Source organism: Ostrinia nubilalis, chromosome 5 (assembly GCF_963855985.1).
Source record: "Ostrinia nubilalis chromosome 5, ilOstNubi1.1, whole genome shotgun sequence".
NCBI classification, from domain to species: domain Eukaryota; kingdom Metazoa; phylum Arthropoda; class Insecta; order Lepidoptera; family Crambidae; genus Ostrinia; species Ostrinia nubilalis.
In genome coordinates, this window is record NC_087092.1 from 6391491 (window position 1) to 6416492 (window position 25002).

Genomic DNA, 25002 nt, shown 5'->3' on the forward strand with positions numbered 1-25002 from the left:
ACATGTGGCAATCTTTATTCCGCAGAAGTGCCACTGAAGTGAAAGATATTTCAGATATAAAAACACGTGCCCGATGCTAATAAAGTTAGGCAATATCGGAAAGGTATTTTGTATGAACGGTTTCCCAGCGAGGCCAGAAAAAAGGGACATAAACCGGGAAGAACGAAAGTGGAAATATGGCCAAGTCATATTTTATTTACTGCATACAATCGAGCCTTTATCACGGCTTGTATCGAGTTAGAGTGTTTTGAGTATGTGCCATTCCGGGTATGACCGGCGTGGGCTTTGCATATTTGTATCGTACCGCCACATTATTTCGGTGCGTCGGGGGGAACAAAAAGTGCCCGTTTTTACACAACAAATAAAACGTATTTGTTGGGCAACCTTCTGACATATTGGGATGGGCGCGATGTGCTCCTGTTTAGATATTTTTGTTGCTAAAGCTTGTTTTGTATTTCATTCAGCCCATTTATCATTCAAAAGGCAAAACATCCACCAGCAAAGATTATTCAGATTCAGAGAATTCGTTCCATAAAAATATTTTTCATCCATTTAGATTTTACTAACAACTAACGGCCGAAAAACTTCCTATAAATAAAATGGCAATGCCCAAACAAGCTATAAATATTAAATTTAATTTTACAAAGCGCGTACAATAACTAAACCTAGGTCGTTGCTTTGTTTGATGCTTGCACAACAGACCAATTTAGGCGGCCTCAGCTGAGCGAGATTGCACATCCCATTGTAGCAAACGTACAGCAAAATAAAATTAGAGAACGCCGAAAACATGTTTGCATTGGGAATATTACTCGGGCGGCCCTTCCGACTCAACTGCGGGGCCATATTCACTACCTCGACAACGTCTTTTTGATATTCGGAGACTGAAACAAACGTTGAATGCATAAAGACATGCGCGACTGACTCCGGGTTAAACGTAAACCCCGGCCAAGTCGACTGAAACACGGAAATAAAGCTCTCTCAGGCCAGACTAAAGACGCTATAGCATCCTATCGGTAAGTCTCAATAATTGGATTCGAACGAAAGGAATTTTAGCGAAAAAAATGTTCGACAATTTGTCAGTCAGCTAGGCGGGGGATTGGCGACATGATCGTGCTTCATCATCGTTTTTTCGTCAAAGTGCCTGCCCCCGCCCCGCGGCTGCCTGCCGCGGAATTCTTATTACTTACCCGCTTTGGATACTGTGTATACCAAAGTGAACTTTCCTTAAAAGAACTTTAATTCTCTCAGTCCTAAATAGCGGGAATCGAGCGGCTTTATTACTTCGGGCACGCTTGCTTTTGTTTTCTTTTACGATACCTAAAACACAACGTTACGACATTATGCCGTAAGTGAGGGATGTTGTGTTGCTCCGGCGGTGATAAGATTCTCAGAAATAATAAAGACGACCCCCTCAACAGGCTACTTGCACTTAATAACACTTTTCCGCGTAACAAAAATGATACGACTCTAGTTTAATTAAATCAGCGGCAATATGTTAAAACGCGTGGATAAAGCGAAACGGTTTGAAATGGGGATTGTAGATAAACATCTGGGCGATAGGAAATGCAGTGGCAATAAATGGACTGCAATACAAATATAGAGAAATAAATACGTGATGAATCGATACAGGAAAGCTTTACACTGAATACAGTTTAGTCGGTGAGCGGCGCGGCGCATTGGCGCGGCTGACTCCGCGTGTGAAAAATACCTTTTCATCTTGGGAATTCGTGCAGAGATGCCGAACTCTTATATTTATAAGGAGAAACGAGAAATAAACAAACTGAACGGATAGGAAAAAACGTTCGGGCGTCTTGCTCGGTAAAGCTGTAGATCTCGCTGATTGTGAGAAACGCGCCGCACCTTGAATTATTTGACAGTTTGAATTGTCACAGCCCGACCGTTCCTGTTGTTATTTTTCCCCGTTTCCTTCCCACGTCAGTGGATAACGCGTGCGTAATAAAACAAGCTGAAATTTGTTACCGAACTCCACTATTGTTTGCCTCACGCACAACGGAACAATATGATATTACGTTGGCCGTTACGAAAATGATCCCCGACCTTATAGTAGTATAACTATAATCTATAGAAGAGAAGAACATACCTAAGACAATGTTGAAGAATCAATACAATCTAAAAAGGGAAACGAGGAAATTTCAGTTCCGAAAATATATTCATATTACCTTCGAGCTCAAGACAAAACTAAGCGGATCAAGTCGCTTATCAAAGGATCTCATCCAAGTGAAATATTACCGTTCATGCACAATTTGTTCGGAAAAGTGTCTGTCTCCTCCAATAAACATGGCCGTCTCGAGCACCTAATTATATTTCGACGGTTAAAACTCATGGCTTTATTAATCTAACGTAATTCAAAAACGAAAATCAAACGTGTACCAAATAAACAAGTGGAACAAGTGTTTGCACAAACTTGGGCAATATTTACATGCGTCGTTCAGTAATGACTTCGAACATTCTCTTCGATCTGGTAAATATTTTGTGAAAAAGTGAGCAGAAACCACGGGCGATTGATAAATTGCATTTATGTGGTGCTTTTGTCGCAGACTGGGAGGGTGGAGGGTAGATATAGAATCTGTGTGTAACGGTTATCCTCGAAGGAAGGCCACGCACGATCCATTAATTACCTAGCCGCAGCGCTCCGCGTGAGACGTCAACCTTGCTATCAACCGGGCCCGGACCCCGACCCCCCAAACCCCCAGCCCCACGAGCGCATACGACCCTCCCAAATCCCAACACCGATCTTTTCTCAGCACTTTTTTATCCGTCATAAAATAAATGAATTAGCATACCTAATTGTCCCTCGAAACGAGAATGAAAAAATGAAGAGACCCTCCGCAGAATCCGGACGGATTTCTACGAGGCAATAAAAATTTAGGAATAATTTAGCAGCTTGATCCACATGCAAAGCTGGGTTTAAAGTGAAGTTGACGTGGGAACAAAGAATACGCGCGTGAGTCGACGAGAAGACGAAGAAATTGGAATAAATTTAACTTATATCGGGTTGAAAGAGCGAGTTTTTATAAGCGGCGATAGGATTATGGTGTTAATAAAGCAACACGTTCCTTGATAATACGTAATAAATCTGCCGTTGCGATTCCTTGAAAATTACAAATAAAAATATATTTAAACTCTGTCTAATATTATTATTCATATAAAGTTAACTACGTAGTGTTGAGAAGTGTTGTTTCACATTTTATTCGCTCTGCACCGCAAAGTAATATCACCTCACTTCTAAGAGCCACTGTTCCATTCCTTTTACCAAGAAAAAGTCACTTCTAAATGCATTACACTACAAGACGATAAACGTGTCAGAATCTATAGAATAAAAGTGCAATATCGCCTTCATTACGTTTCGCTGTGGCCATTTCTGTCGTTCGTTTTTCGTTTGAAATTGTTTTTCATTTCGCAAATGATCGGCTTATGCCGCCCCATCGGCTCGAACATTGTAACAGGATCACTCAGCTGACGCGTGAATCGCACTCATAGCATATCAATTGAGTTTATAGAGCACCAAAAATTTTACCGGTTGCTGGAATTATTGCGATACAAATAATCATATTATTTTCTACGCCATTAATGCGGTATCTTTGAATCTAGGTATGTATACGAGACAGACAATGAAAAAGAGAATTTAACGCTATCGATTGAAGGTCTCTCATTACTTTTTCGGTTTTGCCCCTCTTACGTGTTTGAGTGCCCGAACGTAGCCCCCGGCGTTGTGCCGGCGTCGACAATTACGAGAACAGTACTAGACGGCTAATACAAATCGTTCGCCGGGGGGTACGTTTATCCGAAGCTACCTGCCCCTCCTTTACCTCTTACGCCGAGAAAACTATTACATCATTGTCCCGATTTTATTTCTTTCACACAAAAATACACCGACTGCTCAATCATATAAGGCACAGTTTCGTTTCAATGCGCATTAGAATACTTGAGAGTCCATCTCCACAGACAACAGAGGGGTGGTTTGTGATATTGTTTTGAGTTCGCGCGTTCTTTGTCAAATGAGTTAAACGATCTTTCTTTCATTCCCTCAGATATTTCTTCGGTATAAGCGCGCGAGTCAATCTTTGTATTCAGTGTTTAAATAACCTTTGTTGTTGTTTTTCAAATGCACTTCAGAAAAGATCTCCTTCAGGAGTAATTATGTGGTCCTCTGAACCGTTCGAGAGCGTAATTAGTTCTCCATTAGCCTAATATATTGGCACTCTGCTGCTGCCCGTTTGCTTCAGTGCAAACAAAAAAACAAACTCTCAATTCGGGAAATTCGTGTTCGTAATTTTATAAACGTGCAGTTTGCGTTCCGTGCTTCGGAAGTGAATTTTAATTTCTACATTACTTTTGCCGGAAGATGTATTCGGAAATACGTTTTTAAAGAAGTTATGCGGTTTGATTTAAACTTTGTTTAGCGCCATACTTTGTTTATTTACTGTGCAAAAAGCTGTTAGATGTCATATCTCCAGAGCCAGAGGTTGAAATGTCGGAAAAAAATAGATTTGCGTCGAAAACCGATACATATTACAGGCCGCAAACGAATGTCGCTGCGCTCGGTGCTTTAGCAGCCTTCGATCACCCGTCAGCGCATAACCAAATTAGAGCAATTTAAGTCAGGAAATTGGAAACGCTATCGGGCGCTCGATGCGCCGCCGCCGCATCGGGAACGCCACTACCGCACTGGCATTTCAGACATCCACCGTTTCGGCAGCAATGGCTAATGTCGGAACAATGCACGAATCTGGACAGACAGATCCGAGCGGGTCCGAAGATAAACGACAACCGAGGAGCGTTGTAACAACTGATTGATATACGGCTTCCGATGATATCGTACCTATCGTGCACCTAGTTGAGCCAAATTCCGGACCCGCCTCAGTTACAGTTCGAGTGCTGTTGACAGTAAGCGATGTTTAGATAGCAGACGAACGCGCAAGAGTCGGCTATGGATCCGATTGTTTGTTTACTAAGCTATACGATGACTTGAGCGTCGCCACTTCGAGATGTTTTTGTAGTTAACTCCGTTTGAACAAGTTCATCGGATTCTGTTGCTGTAACATCACACGACATAAGTACAAACACTACACAAACGGTTTAGTGACGCATCGAGAAACGAATACAGCACTTGTAGGTTTTCACTCTGATAGAATGTCGTTTGTTTTATTCTAATGTACTCTTTATAAATTCATGACACAACAAAGTAAACACCAAAACTTTACTTTATACCGCATTCAGGCTTCCACTGCTAAATATATCGTTATACTGATGAGTATCATTAATCAAACAGAGTATTTGTTCAACGCAGGAGTTAGCAACGGAAGCAGTACCGTTAATTAACCACACGAAAAAGTCTAGGCAAATGTGCAGAATCACGACCGAAGCGTTCCGCAAACCGACCTTGTTTAGTCATTTGCAACTTCAGCGAAACGCCAGCTTGCAGTCCCAGTTAGAACATTCGATAGCCGATACAAAGTTAAGAGCGTATGCTAAGATAATAACAAGTAATCGTGCAAGTTTCAGCGAGCAACACACTTGCGTACTGTGGCGGTAGTTATCGACGAAGTGGAGACGGTCAGAGTTTGGACTCCCCGACAGCTAAAACAATAGCGAATCAAGCATGCAACGGAACTTTCTCAAAGACACCCTCTTGTGCGTGCGACGCTTAGTGAAAGCCAGCTCACTAACTTTATATTGGTTGGGAAACTTCATCGGCAGCCGGGAAGCATGATCCAGTAATATAAGACGTCAAATCGCAAGCCGGTCGCTGTCATTAATTATGCTCCATCTCCAAACTGATGTCATCAAAGAGCTGTTCCGAACAAAGCCGTAATATTTGAACGAATACCATAATATAGATTTTCGCTTTTGGGTGCAAATCTAAAAATAATAGAGAAACAATATTCAGGGAAAGATGATATTTTTATATCGTAGCAAAAATTCTTGCGAATAAAGTTACCCGCTTAACATTAAATATAAGATCGCTTTAGCGAGGCAGATAGACAGATAAAGACGACATACATTTTCATGAGAAAACAGAAAAAAATAAAATAAGCAATCCGCGGTAAAATCGTAGGGCCAAGTGTGCGTTTTCTGTCGACTGAGGCAGAGATTGGCAGACAGATTCCGGGCAGCACGGAACATAAATGTCTAAAGCGACATTGGTAGCCGTTGAAAACAGAACTTTAATAAAGGCTGTTAAAGTCAAAATTATACAAACAACGGCGCTCCTAGATAACACCTAATCGGCATTGGCGCCGGCGATTACACCGGTCGTTCGGCTAATTAATTTTTAAGTCAGTATCTCGGTGCCGGCAACTTCGAATTTCGACTAAATTCGACTGCGATCTACATATTACATAAGGGGTTTGTTTCCTTGATTTCAAATCCTGATTTGAATTTTGTTTTTGTTTGAGGGAAGCTGGTTTGGAATTAATTTGTTTGTTACAGGCGTTTTACTGTATAAATGCCTAATAATTTTCCTTACTTTGATTCAGCTCTTTAGAACTTAAGTCTTTGTTTCAAATGAAATAAGAAATACAATCTTAAATCGTTTCCACTGTTTATCTTCGTTTTAGATTGGATGTTGTTATAAAATGACTGTAACGTGGGACGCATATGCAAGGAGCATAGGTGAGGGTTTATTTCAATTTAAAGCAGAAAGGAGTAGCGAAAAATAATATGCTGGAGCTTCATAAGTTCATAACAAACTGGATTTGGCAAATTACCTTCACCTTAAAACTGTTTCTGAAAATGTATGCCCGGAAGTAATTTCGCGTACGTGTTTGTTTTAGCTTAAACGTCCTGCGCGATAAAATTAACTCGCTGCAATCTGTTTCTTTTTTACACACCACAGCTGTGCAGATTAAACTAAAAGGCACGTTATCTCCATAACTCTTTGGTTCCGCGCCACTTTAAGTTCAGGATTCGCCGAAAGAATGCTCAGACACCAGTAAGCATATCGTATTATGCATGCAATAGAAAAGGCTGTGTCGTGTCGAACAAAATTTGCGCGGGCCGTTTGGGCTATAAATCCGACGGTTCCTAAATCCTTGAAAAGGCACTGTCGAGCAGCTTTCATCAGAAAATTCTCCATTATCTGGAGGAAATCGTTACCGGGGTCGAAACTCGCCCACCCTTCGGCCCCTACCCGGGCTTTCATTTACGGCGGTGTTGCGTGCACGCGTCCCCGTGGCCTTTGCTTCAGGTGGGTGTAGTCATTGTATTCGGTATTTAAGTAGCTCATTTGATATTCTGAGACAGTTTGCATTTGGAAAGCTCGCACGTAGGGAGAGTCGGGCGTATCGAGACATCGCAGTCACGGATCGTACGCACACATAGCTGGCACAGATAGAGCCTCGAGGACGGAGCCGTCACTGTGACGGCGCGTGATGCCCGATGTATACTCAGTCAGTTTTGGGTTTACGCACACACGCTCACTCGAATTGCGTGGAGTTTCCGCGGTGTTTATCCATAAATACACTAATGAAGGCACCTACAAAAGCGACTAGATTGTTAATTAAACTTGCTCAAAATGTGACACCCTTACGAAATGATGCCGGGAGCACAGTGCACGGCTTCAATGTTATTGAATTAATTTGTAATCAGAATTCTCGGTGTGCGTTCTTGGTCGTAAATGCTATGAGGAAATTTATCTGCGGTGGAAATTCTAGTAGTGTTTACTTAATCTATCGTAATGTTCATTTGGTTAACTAAGTTTTTAGGATAAATTGTACCAAAGTGAAGAGACTACAAAAGTAACTAGAATATTATAAAGAGGTTTCCCCAACAAGTCTCAGCATCATTAAGATGTACCTACAGCGCCGCCCTTATTTAATTAAACTAATTGCGGTTACATATTATTACTTACACCAAAAGTAATTCAAAAGACCCTATCATTAGGCCTGCCGTCCAAAAGGAATAACCATTCCCTTAATCATTATTCTTAAAGACTCTTCATTAAATTCCTTTTATCTCTCCCGGGATATTTCCTTCGCTCGGCATCAATCACATTCACTCCGAAAAACTCGTTGGCTTTATTCTAAACTCTCATAATAGGTAATGAAGGTTCTGATCGCGGCGGCTGGCGGGCGCCGATTACTTTGAGAGCCAGCACAATGACTCCCGGCTGTACCCAATGTTGGATTCTGAAAAGTTCCTTAGTCCGCATCTACTAGATACGGGGCTAATTACCAGGAAACTTTTGTAGATAGACACCTGCGCTGACTCGCGGCTGCCAGACAAAGACCAACTTATCGCAGACTTACAGCCCTCGCAACTCCGCCGCTCAAATTGTAACCTTAACCCACACTGTTAGAGCGCATTACCCAACCTCCGGGATCACTGCAAAGACGGGACAGACGGGACTTATTCAATATCGACTCGCGACAGTAATGAGACAAAGTCTATAATTGTTTCCTCGATTCAAATCGTTTCTCGGTATTTGATCAAAACTCCGAATAGTAACGAAGCTGATTCTATCAATCGTGGAACTTTAAAACACTTTGTGATACGACGTTTTCGATATAAATAAACTTTTATTAACTTAACGAATCAGCCGGCGGAACAAAATGATTCAGGAATAATCGTAACACAGTTTGCAAGTTTGGTCGAAACGCGAATTGGTAATGTGTTTAATATTATGTGCACGGAATGACTTGACTGTGGGGAAAATTAGCGTTGCCTAATAACAAATGGGACATGACAGCGCGAATTCAGTACACTTTTCCAAAAAGTTTGGTGTAAATTAAATTTCACGAGGGAAGTTAACGTAACTTCACGCTTTGCGAACTGACAGTTTGCGTGGAACATGACGATGAGACATACCAAATACGTTTCGGCACACACACAACTTGAAGATGACACTCAAGCTGTCTTGTGGTCTGTAGTGTTGGTATATTAAATATTACACCACTTATATTCAATTTTATTAAAGAAAAGTGTAGGTACCAAATATTTCGGATAGTTTTCTAACACCATGAATGAGTTCGTTCTCGGTTTATATCGTACTGCTTTGTAACCAAGATGTACACATTGACCGCCAATAAAACCCAACTAGTGAAGGCTAAGTTCACTCATTGATTTAGTAGTAATCAGAATAAAAATAGTACTTACCGGTCCAAACTGTTCGAAGTAATTCTTTACATCTTCAAGCGTTGTGGGTGCCGATAGCCCTCCTACGAAGATTTTCTTTGTCCTGGTGACCATCTGAAACAAACGATAACGAAATTAGAAACGAATAACGCATAATATCAACTCATAATATCAGCTAAATTACGCTAAGGGTTGCTAGTTCGTAACGTAAAAACAATTGGGAGCGATGCGAGCCAACGCGCGGTGGCGAGCAAATGTTAAAATAATTACCGTTAATATATTATGCAATCCTCTCGCACGAGGTTAGCCAGAGATAATTCTGAAGAAGGCATAATATATAATAGCCCCGACGGATAATAGCGTCCGCCGTACCCTCTGTTATACTCCAAACTGACTAAATAAACTTTGTTGGCTCAGACTAGCTGGGGAATTAATTTTTTACCAAATCTTCAAAACTCATAAGAACTCCAGAGACTCGTTACACAAAAAACACTTTATAAAACTTCATGAATATCATCGCAAGAGTTACAGGTAATATTTATTCAATGCATATTTTAACAATCAAAGCGCGGACGTTTAAGGGGGATTTCATTATAATGTCAATACAGCAAGGTTTCATCTCAAAGGCGCGCTTGTTTTCCTTCTTGAATATTTATGCTGGGTAATAACGAGGTAAAAAAGTACGCTGCGACAACTTAACAATAGCTGTCGAGATTTTCAGGGGGTTGTGATCGGCGTGGCTGCAGCGGCGATACCGTAATTACGGCGAAGTTCGCCAGATGTCGCGTATAATAGACGAAAGGGCCGACTATCCCACCGTTTATGTCACCTGACCGGGAGTTGACTAAACTCCAACGATTTACCCTCCAGGACACAACTTTTTCAAAACTCAAATGTTTAACTCAATTTTCTTATTGTCCCATAGAGCACCGATAAAAGATATTGTCAAACTTTGTCTTTTGTCCCAACTGTCAATACGTTACTTTTATCATAGAACGCGGTTCATCATTTATTCAACAACAGTTTATGCTTTGTTTTGATTTCTTGTACCTCACCCGAATAACGATTGAAGTTAACTTGAAAAGGTTCAAAGTTAAACCTTTCAGTGGAAACACCCGATAAATATTATTACATTTCCCATTACTATGAGTGGCGAAAGATAATAGCTCAGTGGAAATTGAATAAAACAAGATTCGGTAACATCTAATGTAACTAATGTAACTGAGTAAGAGGCCCGGAGTTCTGAGCCGATCCCAAACGAAATCACACTCAAATATACGTAAATGATGAATAAGTGGCACGACAGGGTGGCGGGTGGGTCCGACGTGTCCAAGTAGTACCTCCCCAGGTAGGGCTGTCATCGCCAAAATTTCCGTCGACAGCCGAAAAAATTTCAAGAAAGCTGACTTTTTCAGTTACTCCAAAATTCACGCAGAAACAGCCTCACTGGAGACGTTTAAACATTCAGAAATATTAGCTTTAAAGACTGTCAGCCAATTATAAAATAATCCGTTTTTATTCGAATACAAAAACTGGCTGTTTAGAAACCCCACCCGGACACCCCCGGACGTCTTCCAAACGAACAAGTCTGGGGAGATGTGGGATGGCAGCCCTACGCCAGGCCTTTTCCCTGTGAATCTCGAGTGTGACAACATTCCGTGGGCCTCCCGCCACGTTGTCTCGGCAAATCAACGCTTTTTCCTCCGTTTAATTTCCCGCGTACCTACCTACAGTCGGACTTGATTATTGCAGTTACCTATCAATCTTCCAGAAGGTCAGCTCTTGTTTCGTACGCTATTTATCAGAACGTTCATTATTTGTTTATTTTTTACTTTACTTTTGGTGCAGTAATTTCTTTAAAAAATATTCAGCTTTGCAATATGTTTAATGAAAACTGTACCAATTTGAAAAATGAACACAGCTTTCGCGTGATTTTATGAATCTGAAAGTTATTATGCTCACAATGAACGGGCAAAGAAAGTACAGCAAAAACCATTTGGTACTAAATTGGAAATAAAAGCGTACATCTCGAAATAAAACGTAACGTTCCCGACGAACGATATAAACTAATCCAAATGAATTCAATGATCGTATAAAAATTCGGAGAAATACATAATATTTTCGGGCCTTCGTTTGATAACGTGGGAACGGCTATAAACGGAGGTGTAAAGGGATGGTATTCACACTGTTTGTATATTTGACAAGTAGGTAAGCCTGGGTGTGAATATGATTTGGTACTCGCGCAAAATTGTTTCCGTTTTTGACACGGGATTATCGCGTATCTGCGGTGTGAATAGATAACATTTTTCATTGACGATATCATGTTTCGTTACGGAGCAATTGTGTAAAACATTTTATTTTGAATTGGAATTATTTTATTGTAACATTTTAAACGTCATACGTCGAAACGTCGTTTTGCTATCGTGCCAGTTAATTTCTCTTTTAAAAATGTACAACAAATGTACAACAATGTTAAAAATCATCGTACCATTTTGTACATATCAAGCAAATGAAATTGTGGAAACGTGTAGCTCTCCGTGATACATTATTGTCCAAAACAGAGTACGTAAAGTAGGTTTACTAATAAATTTCAAATCAAAATTAATGCCAATATCTATTCAGCCGTGATGGAATACATTATCAACATTCGTAACACAAATACGCGGGGAGAGATAAATAAAAATTTGATTAAGCGGCATTTATAAATGGGATTGTAAAGGGTATCCCGGTGGGAGCGAGTGTCAGGTATACTGGTGGCCACGTCAGCCGAAACTGTTGGCAATTACCTTAAATGTGGACAACGCAGTCCATTCCACGGGGAAAATTATTATTCACCGCATATCCAATTTTTGGCTCGCTCTAAATTGGAACTCGCTACCTGTGATTGCCTGAATTAATCGCTGCCACGAATGAGTTTGCGTAGCCAAAACGTTTGAACACTCAGCATAAGTAATTTTATTCTTGATTGGAACAGTTATCGTCTTTATTTCATTTTGCCAAAGATATGTCTAACTACTTCAGATTAAAAAAAGAAATCTCTTTTATTAGCGCATTCTACGAAATAAGAACGGAAAAGTTTAAATTTGGTAAGGACAGAAAATTTCATTTATAAAAAAGAACTCGTGCAATTCGGAATTTCCTAAGCGTGCACTCGGAGGCCATCGGTGCCAAACGACATTAACTGGTCCCTCGTTAACGGGACTTGGTTACAGTCATTTTGTTGTGAAAAACAACAATTTAATTTAGTCAAACTTGACCGCCGGCGTCGGCAAACACCGAACGTAGTCCGACAAAATGCTACACACATCAATTACGGTGCGCCGTGCTCTCTACGTGGTGGCTTACGAGTTGGTCTAACTCAATTCATAATGCCACCGAAACTGCGAGTTGAAATTTTATACGTCCCTATCTAGAGGCCGACGTCAAAAATGGCCGCTCTCCCAAATCATATAACGTAAGTTCAGATTTATGCCATCCTCAGATTGCTTAATTATATATAATACGAGTATGTACTAGCTTTTGCCTGCGGCTTCGCTAAAGTGAATTTCAGTCTATCATAGAAAGTTTTTATCGCGACTTCTCCTGAGTCTCAAACTATCTCTACATCAACTTTCATCTAAATCGATGCGTGTAGGTACATGTACTAACAGTCGTCACGTTTTCATTTATAATATTACTATAATGTTCGTCTTTATTCTAATTTGATCATCGATCTTGTTGTATTCGTCTTCCAACTAAATGGACGAGAAGAGTAGGACGATCACTGTTAGTTACAGTGCAGGTACACATAAATGCATCCACCGTCAGCACTCGCACAATTCTTTTGAACGGGTATTTTTTATTGCTTTAAATCCACTCAGCGCTGCACACCTTTTTCGTTCATTCGAAAAAAGAAATTACAGCTTGCGAAATCCAGTTGAAAACATTTTCTTTCTCGAGTTTTCTACAGCGTGAAAGAGTGAACATGCCATTTATTGCGGTACTACCGGTTGGGACAATATGAATCAATTTTTACACAGAGGGTATTTCGGAGGATCGCCCTCACAAAGGTCGGCCGGCCCTCCGCCGCTGACACTGCATTTCATTTTTGTTTGCCCACAGCCTCTGGCCCGTCGTCTGCGCTTTGTCTTCCTGAATAAATGCGTATTTTGAAGCGCGCACCTATTTTCATTATGACTACACCAAAAAGAAGTTGACCTATTGCGTTTTCAGTAATTATTTTAGCCCGGAGCCCTATTGTTTTTTGAGCTATTGCAATTAAAATCTGCGTCAATCCTATTTAAAAATGGGATCAAAGCGTACGTTTGGGTGTATTGTTCCCGCATTATGCTATATGTGTTCTCACATTCGCTCCAGCGCAGTGAGCAATGAGCATTTCGCATAGATAGGGGATGATCCCGTTCTTGTGTAGCGCACCTTATCTTCACGGCTCATTAGGTCCCGCACGGCGCCGTAGAACAGATCTGTGCCATTTGTAACAATACAGGGACCGCATGGATGGCAAATGGTGATTCCAGGGCTTAGGGTGCGGTCTCGTTAGTTCGGAGCGTGAAATAAGTAACTGGCTCTGTCTGGTCTTTAAAACTTGTTACGACGGCTACTTTTCTACATTCTTATTCACTACTAGTAGTTTTTAAGTTAATAATAAAATAACGTATCATATAGATTCATTTTCAGTTTTTTTAATGCAGCGAAAAGCAGGTATATGACTTCAATCACACCTGACGTTAAGTGAGTCTAGGATGGTAGATACATGCCCTGTAACTGCCTATTCACTCTCACCTTGAAGAGGCTTGGATTATAATGCTCGGGAAAGCAAGAAGCAAGCTGTGAATTCCAGTCCCTAGCTGTTCGCATCAAAAAGAGTTATCGAAACGCCAGTATTGTCTGAAAATATTCAGCCTATTTTCTTTATAACAGCAAGTTAAGTCGTTTCTAAACATAAACACAATATTACGCGGTGCCCCCACATGCAGACAATATACAATCCAGAAGCTACACCGAGTAAACTGAATGTCCTGTGCCTCTACCATGAGTTGCCATCGAAAACTTGTATTCGTATACTACAGTCGATAGAGTTTAAACGTGGATCGATGAAGTTTGCATTAAAATCATACCATGAGTTCAATTACCGTATACTTTACTCGCCAGCGATAATTCGATGGTTTTGTGATGTAATGTTGGTGAGCATGTTAACGTATCCAACTTCACACTCTATGAATGGATGAATGAAAGAACAAATGCCGCTCCTTTCTAACTATATAGAAAAGATAGAGTAGGAAATAACAAAAATGTCAAAAATAACACTGCAAAATTTAAGTGTCCTAGAACAGTGCTTAAAGCTGAATTAACATGATGATTTTAAATTTGTTTTGTTTATTTCTTGTCATTGCGACTTTGACGCAGCTGTTGTCATGACAACAGACAAAAAAACATGTTTTGTTGAAGGATTATTGATGAATAATTTTCCACAAAAAATTGGATTTTAACCACGATAGGAAAATGAGAACCTGCGCCTATCCGTTTAAACCGATTGTAGAATTTATGGAAAGGTAAGTTAAGTAAAAATAAACATACTATGTAGTGGAGGAATTTCGAAATTAAACGAATAATTTTGAGCTGTTTTTTTTGGAGAAATACAACCTTTCCAGCATAACTTCCACGTGCCTAGCTAAAATTCAGTAATATGAGTGCTAGATTTATATTTTCTAGATACAATAAAGTTGTTTTTCCATAGATATGGCGATCTGAGTATGCCCACTGAAGGGCCCCAAGAAAGAGCCAACAATAGTCAACGGTGGGTGGAACTAACGGACACGCGAACGTGAAATGCTGATGCCACCGGCGACACGAAAACTACTGAGAAATTGAGAAAAGTGTGTATAAATACCTACTAATTTATTCATTTTGATTGCTTTTATCTTATTTCGTCATTATTATTTGTAATGTTTATTTGTTAAGGTGTGGAGTGACTTTAAGCAGCAAGAAGAAGGCAACTCGCATACACAGAGTTGCCAAGGGAACACTGGACTGGTGGCGGTCCAGGTTCTTCCCTGAAGCCAAAGGATTTAGAGCAGAGTGCTTGTAAATAACTACTTGTATATTAAATCCATAATAAAGACCTAGGGTAACTGGATGGATATACCTACCTTATTATTGTAAAACTTAAGATATTATAATTAATTAAATACATTATATTGTTTTAATCTTTCATGGTCACTAAACATACATGGTAGCAATCTCGTCAGTAATAATAATTAAGTAAATACATATCCTACCCTACTTAATATTGAAAATGCGAAAGTTTGGATGTCTGGATGTTTGTTACTCTTTCACGCAAAAACTACTGAACGGATTTTGATGAAACTTTACAGTATTATTGTTTATAACCCAGATTAACATATAGGCTATAATTATGACGATCTGTGACAAACTAAATTTCACGCGGACCAAGCCGCGGGCAAAAGCTAGTTGAAAATAAAATGATTATTTTTTATTGACTATTTATTTCACAAAACCTAATACCTACATAATACACAGACTGATTAAAAACAAAAGTAAATTTCAACTTATGAAAATACATATTCATTGTCGGATTAGCTTTCTATCATGATCTCCTAAGGCTGCGTTTCCACCAGAGATGTGCGAGGATGCGTAGCGAAGGATGTGTTTGTAAAGAACCAATAGAATCGCTTCATTTACCTCGCCTCGGTCAGCACATCTCTGGTAGAAAAGGCTCTACAACACTAATGAGCATTTTCAAATCTCTGCTACACATCCTCGTACGATACATTTTCCTCGCACAGCTTTGGTGGAAACCCGCACACATTTTCACAGCACAGCTAGACATCTTCGCACGACACAATTCCCTCGCATATCTCTGGGAAACGCAGCATCCTCTCCCTCCCCCAAGGATCTCCACAATGTGCCCGCATCCAGGTTCTTCCCGCGACCTTCACCAGATCGTCGGTCCACCTAGTGGGAGGTCTGCCCACATGCTGATAACATGTTCCATCGTAATAAACTTCTTTCCGACATAATTTAATAAAGAAAACACCTAAAATGACCTAAAACCACAATTTTATTTAGCTTTTTACACGTCAATAAGCCAGTGAGTTACGTTACTGTGACAGCTAAGGTATTTGTCGATGACATCTTTGAAAATTGCAACTCATGGTAAGTTATTTGTATGAAACTTAATAAAAACTTTAGTCGCTATAGTCATTTAGATAGGTTTTTTACCTAACGATTTGAGATGAACTCATGGTAGTGTTTTTAGTTTTGCTGTGGTTCAGCTACTAACCGCTAGAGGCGCTGTACAATTTGCCATACATTTTTTTACGCCCTCGATAGCGAGATGCTCGGTAGGTAAACTCATGGTAGAGGCACTGAATGTCTCGTTAGGTCGGAGTGAGTTTACTGCAATGTGACGTCACAAGACACCGCCGTGACTACTAAATGATCGCAGACTGTCGAGTAGACCATTTGTTACGATACAGAGATTTGCTATTCGTGCACAAATGGTGATTCTAGGGCTTACAACACCCTCGTTAGCTCACAGTGTGAAATTAGTGCTTAGCACAGTTTACAGCAGTCACATCACAAGACGCTCTGAGCTACTAAATGGTGGCATTAACTAAATGTTACTGTCCCTTCAATAGCACTCGCTCGATATTAATCTCTATCTAGTTATGTCAACCGACTACATAGGTATTGTTCCCAGAATAAACTGAATTGGCACACGCATTGCTGATCATGCACGAAATTAACCATTAGCGAGAAAGGTAGGTATATTAATTCGAATAACAATAACATTAATAAACATTCTAAACAAACTCTTCGAATGCTACTCAAGCTTTATGGAACACGCACGAGTAACTATAAACACGAATAAATAATAAAACGCATAAATATCGTATAAACATTCGCGCGTCGCCGTGTGTTTTCATTCAATATCCGATAAAAGCAGCACAAACACGTAAATAAGAAAAAAACGATTGCATGTAAATGAAGAAACTTCTCTGAATTACGCCGTGAGTTGAATAAATAACGACTGATCGATAAGTTGATAAGCCCATGAAAATTTTAAAGAGGATCCGCACAATAGTAAAAAGAAACGTATGGAGAAGGTATGAATTGGTTGGATATTGCTTCTTTCGGTCTATTACTCGTACGGCCTCGCGCGAACAAAGGGCCACTTCTTTCAATACGAATAATACCCACTCTGGATAAGCCTGTAATCTTATTATTTTCGCCTTTTGAATTCATATGACTTGAATAATACTGTCCATCCAATCGAATATTTATCACTATGTTCATAATAATTTTCTTCTGAATTATTTAAATGCGGCGCAAAATCGAATTCATTTGTCGTTGGTTTTTTGTTATATTATTTTCTATCATGTAATGTATCATTGTGTAGGTTGTAACAATTGAAGTTCCAGCCCTAGTGTTAGAATATTTTTATGAAAATCGAGTTAGTTCTGAGAAATGTACGGTATTTTTCATTTATAATATTAAAACCTGCAAACAGAAACATTGTGGAGACGCAGATCGTTTTGCAGCTTTTAAAGAAATTATTCTGCCCCCGCAAAATATGTGAACTCTAGGCGCGTTTGCGCCGCGTTCGAAACAATAGGCCCATTTTAGTCGTCAAAAAAGCGAAAAGCTTCGGTGCACTTGTCATCGAAAGCCATTCGAAGAACATCGAAATGACTCTACATGTACGTAGGTACTTATACAGCGAGAACGCTACCCTTTATACGGGGAGTGGATGAAAGCAAGCCTTCCTTTCTCCCCTCGCTTCGTGTTAAATGCAAAAAACTATGCCCATACCAACCCTAGGCTATTGTAAGATTGAAGACTGCTTTGTCTGAAATACCCTGACAGATGTGTGAGTGAGGCAAAAGACGCGTACTTTCAGGATGCTTATTTTTCAATCACAGGTATGGTTCTGTCTGAAACACCATTCTTGTTTTCGGCTTTGTCATTACGAGACGCGGCAAGTGTGAAATTAATGCTAGTGTAAGTTAAAACAGTAATTACTCGTACTTTTATGATCCGTAAAATCGGAATACCTTAACTGTAAAATAAAAGCTTTTGGAAAAATGATTTTTAGAGCAATTTAAGAACTGTGAAATGCAGATTTGTTTCCTTGCATAAGTACAAGACTGGTTTATCTAATTACAAAATGCCCTCTATCGCAGTAGGTATCGATTTATTAATAACATCGTAGAGATTCTCCGTCGAACGTCAAAAGATATCGAGTTTTTCTTTGCAACGCACAATCAAATAAAACTTGATTTTATGTTTCGAGTCAAATTATAAGCCGAGGGGTGGGTGAAATAAAAAGTGTATAATGAACGTTGAGGCCGAGACCCGGGCCACGCAACCGTACCAATTATTTTGTTTCGAGTGCCATCAACATGGTTCGTTCTTTCAAATTTTCATACATTAAGCAATGTCGAGAATGCGTAATAAGGGTCTAAATGTTGTAAGCCGTCTCGGGGTCGGTGAAAGCATTCATTAAAACACCAGGGGCCGGACAATTGGACACGTTCTGAACGAATGGCGACTTTAAGATTTACATTAATGTACACATACACGCGAACAATGCCGAATATAACTTTTGTGTGAGGGTTTTGGCAGTTTAAAAATTGATGTTTCGTAATATGTTATGTATCTTTTTAGCCTTTTATACCTACCGAGTTTTAAAATATTCCTCTAACAATATGACGATACTTTTAATGCCAAAAACTCGTGTAAATGAACAATGCAAATTCCATGAACTACATTGTAGCTAATTAGTTAGTTGTTCAACTCATTAAACAGGCATTAAGTCTATGCACCGTACATTTCCAGGAATTCATTAGCAAGCTCTGATAGGAAAGGATTCGTAGGTATAGCTCATCATAGCTCCACCAATGTGCATTATGAGTGCGCACCCTCTGAACGAACATTGTACTCGTCTTTCATATTCACCGAATGCAACGTCGACACTGCACGATGGAAAATGAATCCTCCCCTACGACACCACAGTTGTGTTTTGGTTGACACAGGGTGGGCTGTCGTTCGATATCGTCGCCGACAAAATAAACCCCCCTTGTGCGAAAAGCGGTGTCAAGAGGCTATAGGATTAAAGTTAAACTAGGTTTGCCCCGAGTTTAATTATACAAAAGGTATGTACTTGCGAAAATGTGTTCTCGTGCGCATATGTTAAGAACTAGTTAGTAATATCCTTTATGCTCATAAACAAGCACGAGGAATATGAGATTATACAGCTATAGCTATCAAAACATAACTAAGTTAAACTTCAAAGCGTCTATTTGGAAAAACGTCTACACTCATTTGTTTATTAAAACAAAAGACAGCCTAAAACAATTGATCTAAACATAACCAAAAGAAAGCCAGATTTCAAAGTCAGACTTGCCTTTACATTATCATAAATGGGTATATTTAAGACCCCCGCACACCCCACGACAAATTCACCCTCGGTTCCCTTCATTGAATGCGTTTGACGCATGATTTATCTGCGAGGGGCAGCAGTGCAGCAGAAGTGACGTAGTTTATCAAGGGCAAGCGTTCGAAAGGGACAACGACATGTCTAAGAAGTCACTCCAATTAGAGTCACTTTTGAATCGTTGTTTTTGTTTTCTTTTGCAGAGATTTGCTGATGATTTTTTTATAAGTGGCCAGTGTTTTATTTTAGATTCATAATTAGTGTCCAAAAAGGATTGATGATGAGTGAGTGAGTGTAAAAGTGAACTTTTGAAGTAAATTATTGCTTTATGAGGAGTGTAGCCAAATTATAGTGAAAAGTTAATATTTTGAAAAGTTTTAGCTAGTACCTTCTTCATAGTAAACTAAAAATATAGACCAGCTGTAGATATGGAGACTCGCTGCGCACTAAAATTAACTTCCACTTGAAAAGCGAACCATTATTGAGATGCTGCGTTATTTTAGTTTATGCCTTGACCGATTTCAAATTAAAAAGTAATCTGCCGTACAAAATAAAAATTAATTATTTTTACTAAATCTAATTTATACGGCTTTACAGTTTAATCAAGGATTTATGAAAATTCGAAAGCCAGCTTTTCATTAATGGAATACTAGACATTTTTATGTATGTAAAACAGCACGACAGACTATTAAAAAATCATGAAAAATTTTACACGAATCTGTGTTACGTATGATGATAAAACCGTCGTAAAAATTTCGTTTAAACTACCTACTAAACGGACGCGTATGCAGAATTACATCGGGCACGAATTGATTAAAGCAGGCACTAAAAGTCCCGTAGACAACGAAGAAGCAAGTTTTATGAGTGGTAAGACATAAAAGTTGTTAAACGCTCGTCTCACTTGCGCTGACGCTACCGCAGCTGACACTCCGCAATATGGCGGTCTTCCGCTGTACGCGACCGCTACTTCATGTTTGAACTTAAAATATTTTTCCTGTAAGTAGATGCTTGGAATTGAATTAAAGGTGAACTATTTTTTACTGTTTTTATTACGACTTTGAAATGTGAAGTGACGGGTGATATTTGCAGAATCATTTAGACCTGCGACTAATGTCACGTTTTCTTTTCTATTTTTACATACAGATATTTTATTATCATACTCTAGCTGTGTATTTAATTATTCCTAATCAGAACAAGACCTTCTTCGAGATCAGCTTTAACCCCAGTCCTCTTAACAGATTGAGGTTAAACCCGGCGTTGCAGTTAATTGTGACGACCTTTGTCGCGAAGGCGCGGGTGGGGCGGTGGCCAGGTGTGCGCAAGCGCAGCGCCACGGCCACTCGAGCACGCGCCGCCACTCGACCGCCCTTAGCGGCCACTCCGGCCCGCGCCGCGTCCAATTCAAAAGATACCTACGCCGACACCGCACTGAATATTCGCTCAACGTATCAAAACCGTAAAATGCAAATCTATGCACTGCGGTCGTCTAGAGTGCTCAGCCAACCCGGCCCGCGTTTCATCAAATGCAATATGACTCGAATTATCATACACAAGTAGTTTGTCAACCGACTGACATTGTTGATAATGACGGTCTTTGCAAGTATCACAAAAAATATCTGGCGACTTTGTACAGCGCTAATTCGGGGGATGAATGCAAAATCAAATTACAGCATCCATCCAGCTTCCCTAATAGTGTCCGGGACACGTTAATAGAAAACGCAAACGAATGCGACATCAGATGGAAGCGGGGGTCACAGGACGCCCGCACACCACAGTGCTCGCGACGAATACACGCGCACACTCGCTCCAATTTATAATGCGGACAAGCCACACTGAAATGGATTTACAGCTGCAAACCTGCTTGTCTTTGATGAGGGTCTATTTTCAGACGCGGGCCGAGCGCACCGAAACATTCCAATATTTCGTACCGATATATTATTACGTTCGAATCCGGATCGATGCCGTGTTATAAAATTTATTACGCACTCGTCTCTTCGACGTTTCTTATTTGTAAACAGGCGCTTGAGCAACTCGCGAGCCCTCGATAATGTTTGATGTCTCGTTAAAAATAAAATCGCCCGTCGATTGACACGAATAAATCCGTAACTAATTTGTCGACTGACAAGACGGGGACAACCCAGAAATAATTTTCACCGACGATCGACGTACCGAGGAATTTATGATTAAAATTTTAACGAGATCAACCAGAAACGAGGTGAGCTTAGCGGGCTTAGATGTGTCAGAATTCGATTACGTGTATTTGTGTAGCTTTACAATAATATGAAATGTGAGTTGGGTGCTAAGAAGACTGGAATGAGGTTAGAATCTGGCATTAATTTAGTTGGGCGAACGGGATAGGTGGTTGGTGCAAACGGGGTGGTTTGGTTTGTCGCAGATTTAGGTGGCATGTTTAAGTTTCGTGTAATCCGCTGTAGGTAAACTATACCGCAGTGTCTTTTAGGCACGCCTACTAAGTATGCAAGCGTTTTCCAACACATCCGTTCTACGCGGTCGCGGAAGGACTTCCGTACACAAAATACTATGTTTGTGTTCAAGTTCTTTTAGAATTCCTCGTCGCAGTGACTCTTCGTGCAGACATGTCGCAGGGAATGGAAAATATAGTTATACGCTTTAAAATTCTGGACTGGAATTAATTTTTCAGATGCGTTCTTATTTTTGTGTACAGCGAAATGTTTTGAATTTTGAAAAAGATACGTGAACGAGTACTTTCTTAAAGTGAGCTAGTGGAAATATCGTTGGTCTTTCTCGGAACCTTTATCCATAGTTTAATGACTTCCCCGAGGAGTATATCGGGGCTATCGTTTCAAGTGATTCAAAACATTGAATCTCTAATGTGGGGTATCAGTATATGCAAGCATATTCTCAAACTACCTGTATAAACTGAATATTCCGCTCCCCTACCGAGGGTATTTGAACGGACCGTTTTTACTCAGCTGTAGTGGCTTTATGAAGCTGGCGTAGTTCGAGATATTTGCCGCACTAATCTCCATTTTAAGAACGGCCGTACGATCCTCGAGCCTAGGATTAAGGAACTTGCGTGACACTAATTAAAGCGGAATTAAGGGCAAGCCTATATCAAGAACCACAGAGGGAGTTATAAATGAAAGGGTATTAGCTGTGTTTACTATAACAACTTAGGTAAACTGCTGACTAGCAAAATATTTTCATATCTGATTTTGGGAGATAGTGTTGCCAGAGTTTGTTTGTGCGGGGCCGGTCGGTCTCGCTCTATTTAATGGTATATTGTCAACACTTTGTTTTTCTACGAGGGTGGGCCATAAATGGGGTTTTGTGTTCGAACATGGGAGTAATACCTGATATGTTAAGCCTTTATGTTGAGATTAGATATTTGTAACAACCAAAAGCCCAATTCTGAATATAACTGATGTAAGTAAGCAAACTTAAACCGTATTTTAAGAACTTTTTAAAATAACAAGCCGCAAAACATCAAACCCTCTTGATTTTGTAATAGGAAAGTTACAAAATAATATGTTGTCAGTATGATATTGCCATAATCCTTTTGAGGAAACATGAATCTAACATAAATCCTACTTAGTTGTAACTTTGGCGAAGAGGCACTTGCTCCTGATGGCTCTTAACATCGACGGCCCACGAAGAGTTTATTCAAAGTTTTCTACTTATTAACTTGCCTATTAAAGACTTATTTACGCTAACATTTATAATGACAGTTATAGATGGGCTTTCGAACTATCTTTACTTAGTCAAGGAAAGTATTAGACGCTAAGTAAAGCTGGTTGAGTTTACTTAGTATCTACTTGACTTTTCATTTAGTGTTTGACGTTGAAGATACTCATAGTTATTATTTTGTAGGTATGATTGGGAAATTTAATCCAGATTTGACACTAACTACTCAATGAATATTCTTGATCAATCTGTTCAAGAAAACTACAACAATAGTTGCTAGAAAATTTATATTTTGTCATGATATTATTTTGCGTATTACCTAAGTCTACATGTCCTTACGTTCTCTACCCTATATAGAGCTAGATAATATGACTATTTGGAAGGTAGATGGCTAAGGATCGACCGATCGTAAGCTGCGACCGCCTAATCTCTAGTATACCCCAGTCTACCGTGGTTAGGCCCTCTGAGTAAGTTCGGGTAATTTGGTATCCAGGCCATATTGGTGAGCCAGCGCCGTTACATCAACGTAAGGTAAGTATTACCCTTGAATTTATTTAGTATTACTGTAGGTAGATAGTAAGTTACTTTTGGCTTACAGTAGAAGTAATAAGAATGGACTTTATTTTTAAAAGTTCATTCAAAATTTTGTATCTTGCTTTCTCGATTTATTAATAGCATTAGATAGTGATTAGCTGAGCTATCAGATTAGTCTAAGAAATAATTTCAATAATCAGCTGATTTAACCAAATTAATTTGGTAATTGTAATGGAGTAATATCCCAATGGACAATTTTGCAATTCCATCACACCAACATTTCCATGACGTACCTATTGCCTAAGTCACGTGCACCAAATAAAACAACATAAAACACAACTGGAAGATGGACGCACGTTGAGTATCGGCCGATCAGTCGTAAGCTGCGGCCGCCAAATCCCTAGTATACCCCAGTCTGCCGCGGTTAGGCCCTCTACGTAAATTTGTGTAATTTGGTATCCAGGCCAAGTGCCAAGGGATCGGCACGCAATGGTGATTGATATAACGCCGCCGTGAAGCCATCTTGCCTGGGATGTTCTTTGTCAATGTTCTTTAGAGATTTAACAACAGATTTTTCGGACTTAAAATGGCTGGTTTTAAAACGATTTTTGTTCGGCGTTTTATAATGTACGAGTTTAATGAAGTTATAACCCGATAAAATTGATTCAGTTATGCATGAAATTTTATGAGTAATGAAAACATGGCCCATTAAAATGCCTGCTTCTTTTTCTATGTAAATTTGAGTTCTTAATAAGAAAATAGGATGGGAGCTCTCAGTATCTTAATCTCAAACAATTTGAAACCTTTTTCTACTAAGCTAAGTCGATTCGTCATAACAAAACTCATCCATTTTTCTAACTAAGTAGCCTTTAAAAAGAGTCTTTAACCTCAACACACACTCTTCCTAAAATGCACCCATAACCCCACCGCGGCATCGTAAAACAACCACTGGACGTAACCGTTTAAAATTGCATTCCGAACGAGTTTAGTTCCCAAAATTAGTTGTCAGTCCGCAGTGAAATCTCCGTAAGTTGGGCCTGTACATAAATTCCTGTAATTTCGTATCCAGGGCAGATGTCTGGGGACGAAATAGTGATTGATATTGCGTTGCTGGCATCGCCGACTCGGCCGTCAGTGGACAGTGCATGATTTTTTTTTGTTCGGATTATGACTTCGTGCAAACCGCTCATTTAACAGTTTGTCAAGTAATTATAAAGTTAAAATGAGTGATGATTGATGAATGATGC

General features: G+C 39.7%; 1 protein-coding gene and 1 long non-coding RNA gene across 5 annotated transcripts in view; one reads left to right on the top strand and one right to left on the bottom strand.

Annotated features, from left to right (window-relative positions):
- LOC135071734 (RNA-binding protein Musashi homolog Rbp6) overlaps nt 1–25002 on the bottom strand; it is a 615851-nt gene that overhangs the window by 172179 nt on the left and 418670 nt on the right. For all 4 annotated transcript variants that reach the window (XM_063965517.1, XM_063965519.1, XM_063965518.1 and 1 more), the window contains one exon: nt 9118–9210. In XM_063965517.1, coding sequence (XP_063821587.1) covers nt 9118–9210 — 93 coding nt within the window. The remainder of the gene's footprint in view (nt 1–9117; nt 9211–25002) is intronic.
- Nucleotides 14122–15132, top strand: LOC135072232 (uncharacterized). The gene is made up of 3 exons (XR_010257376.1): nt 14122–14648; nt 14834–14972; nt 15058–15132. It is a non-coding gene; the product is annotated as an uncharacterized LOC135072232 (long non-coding RNA).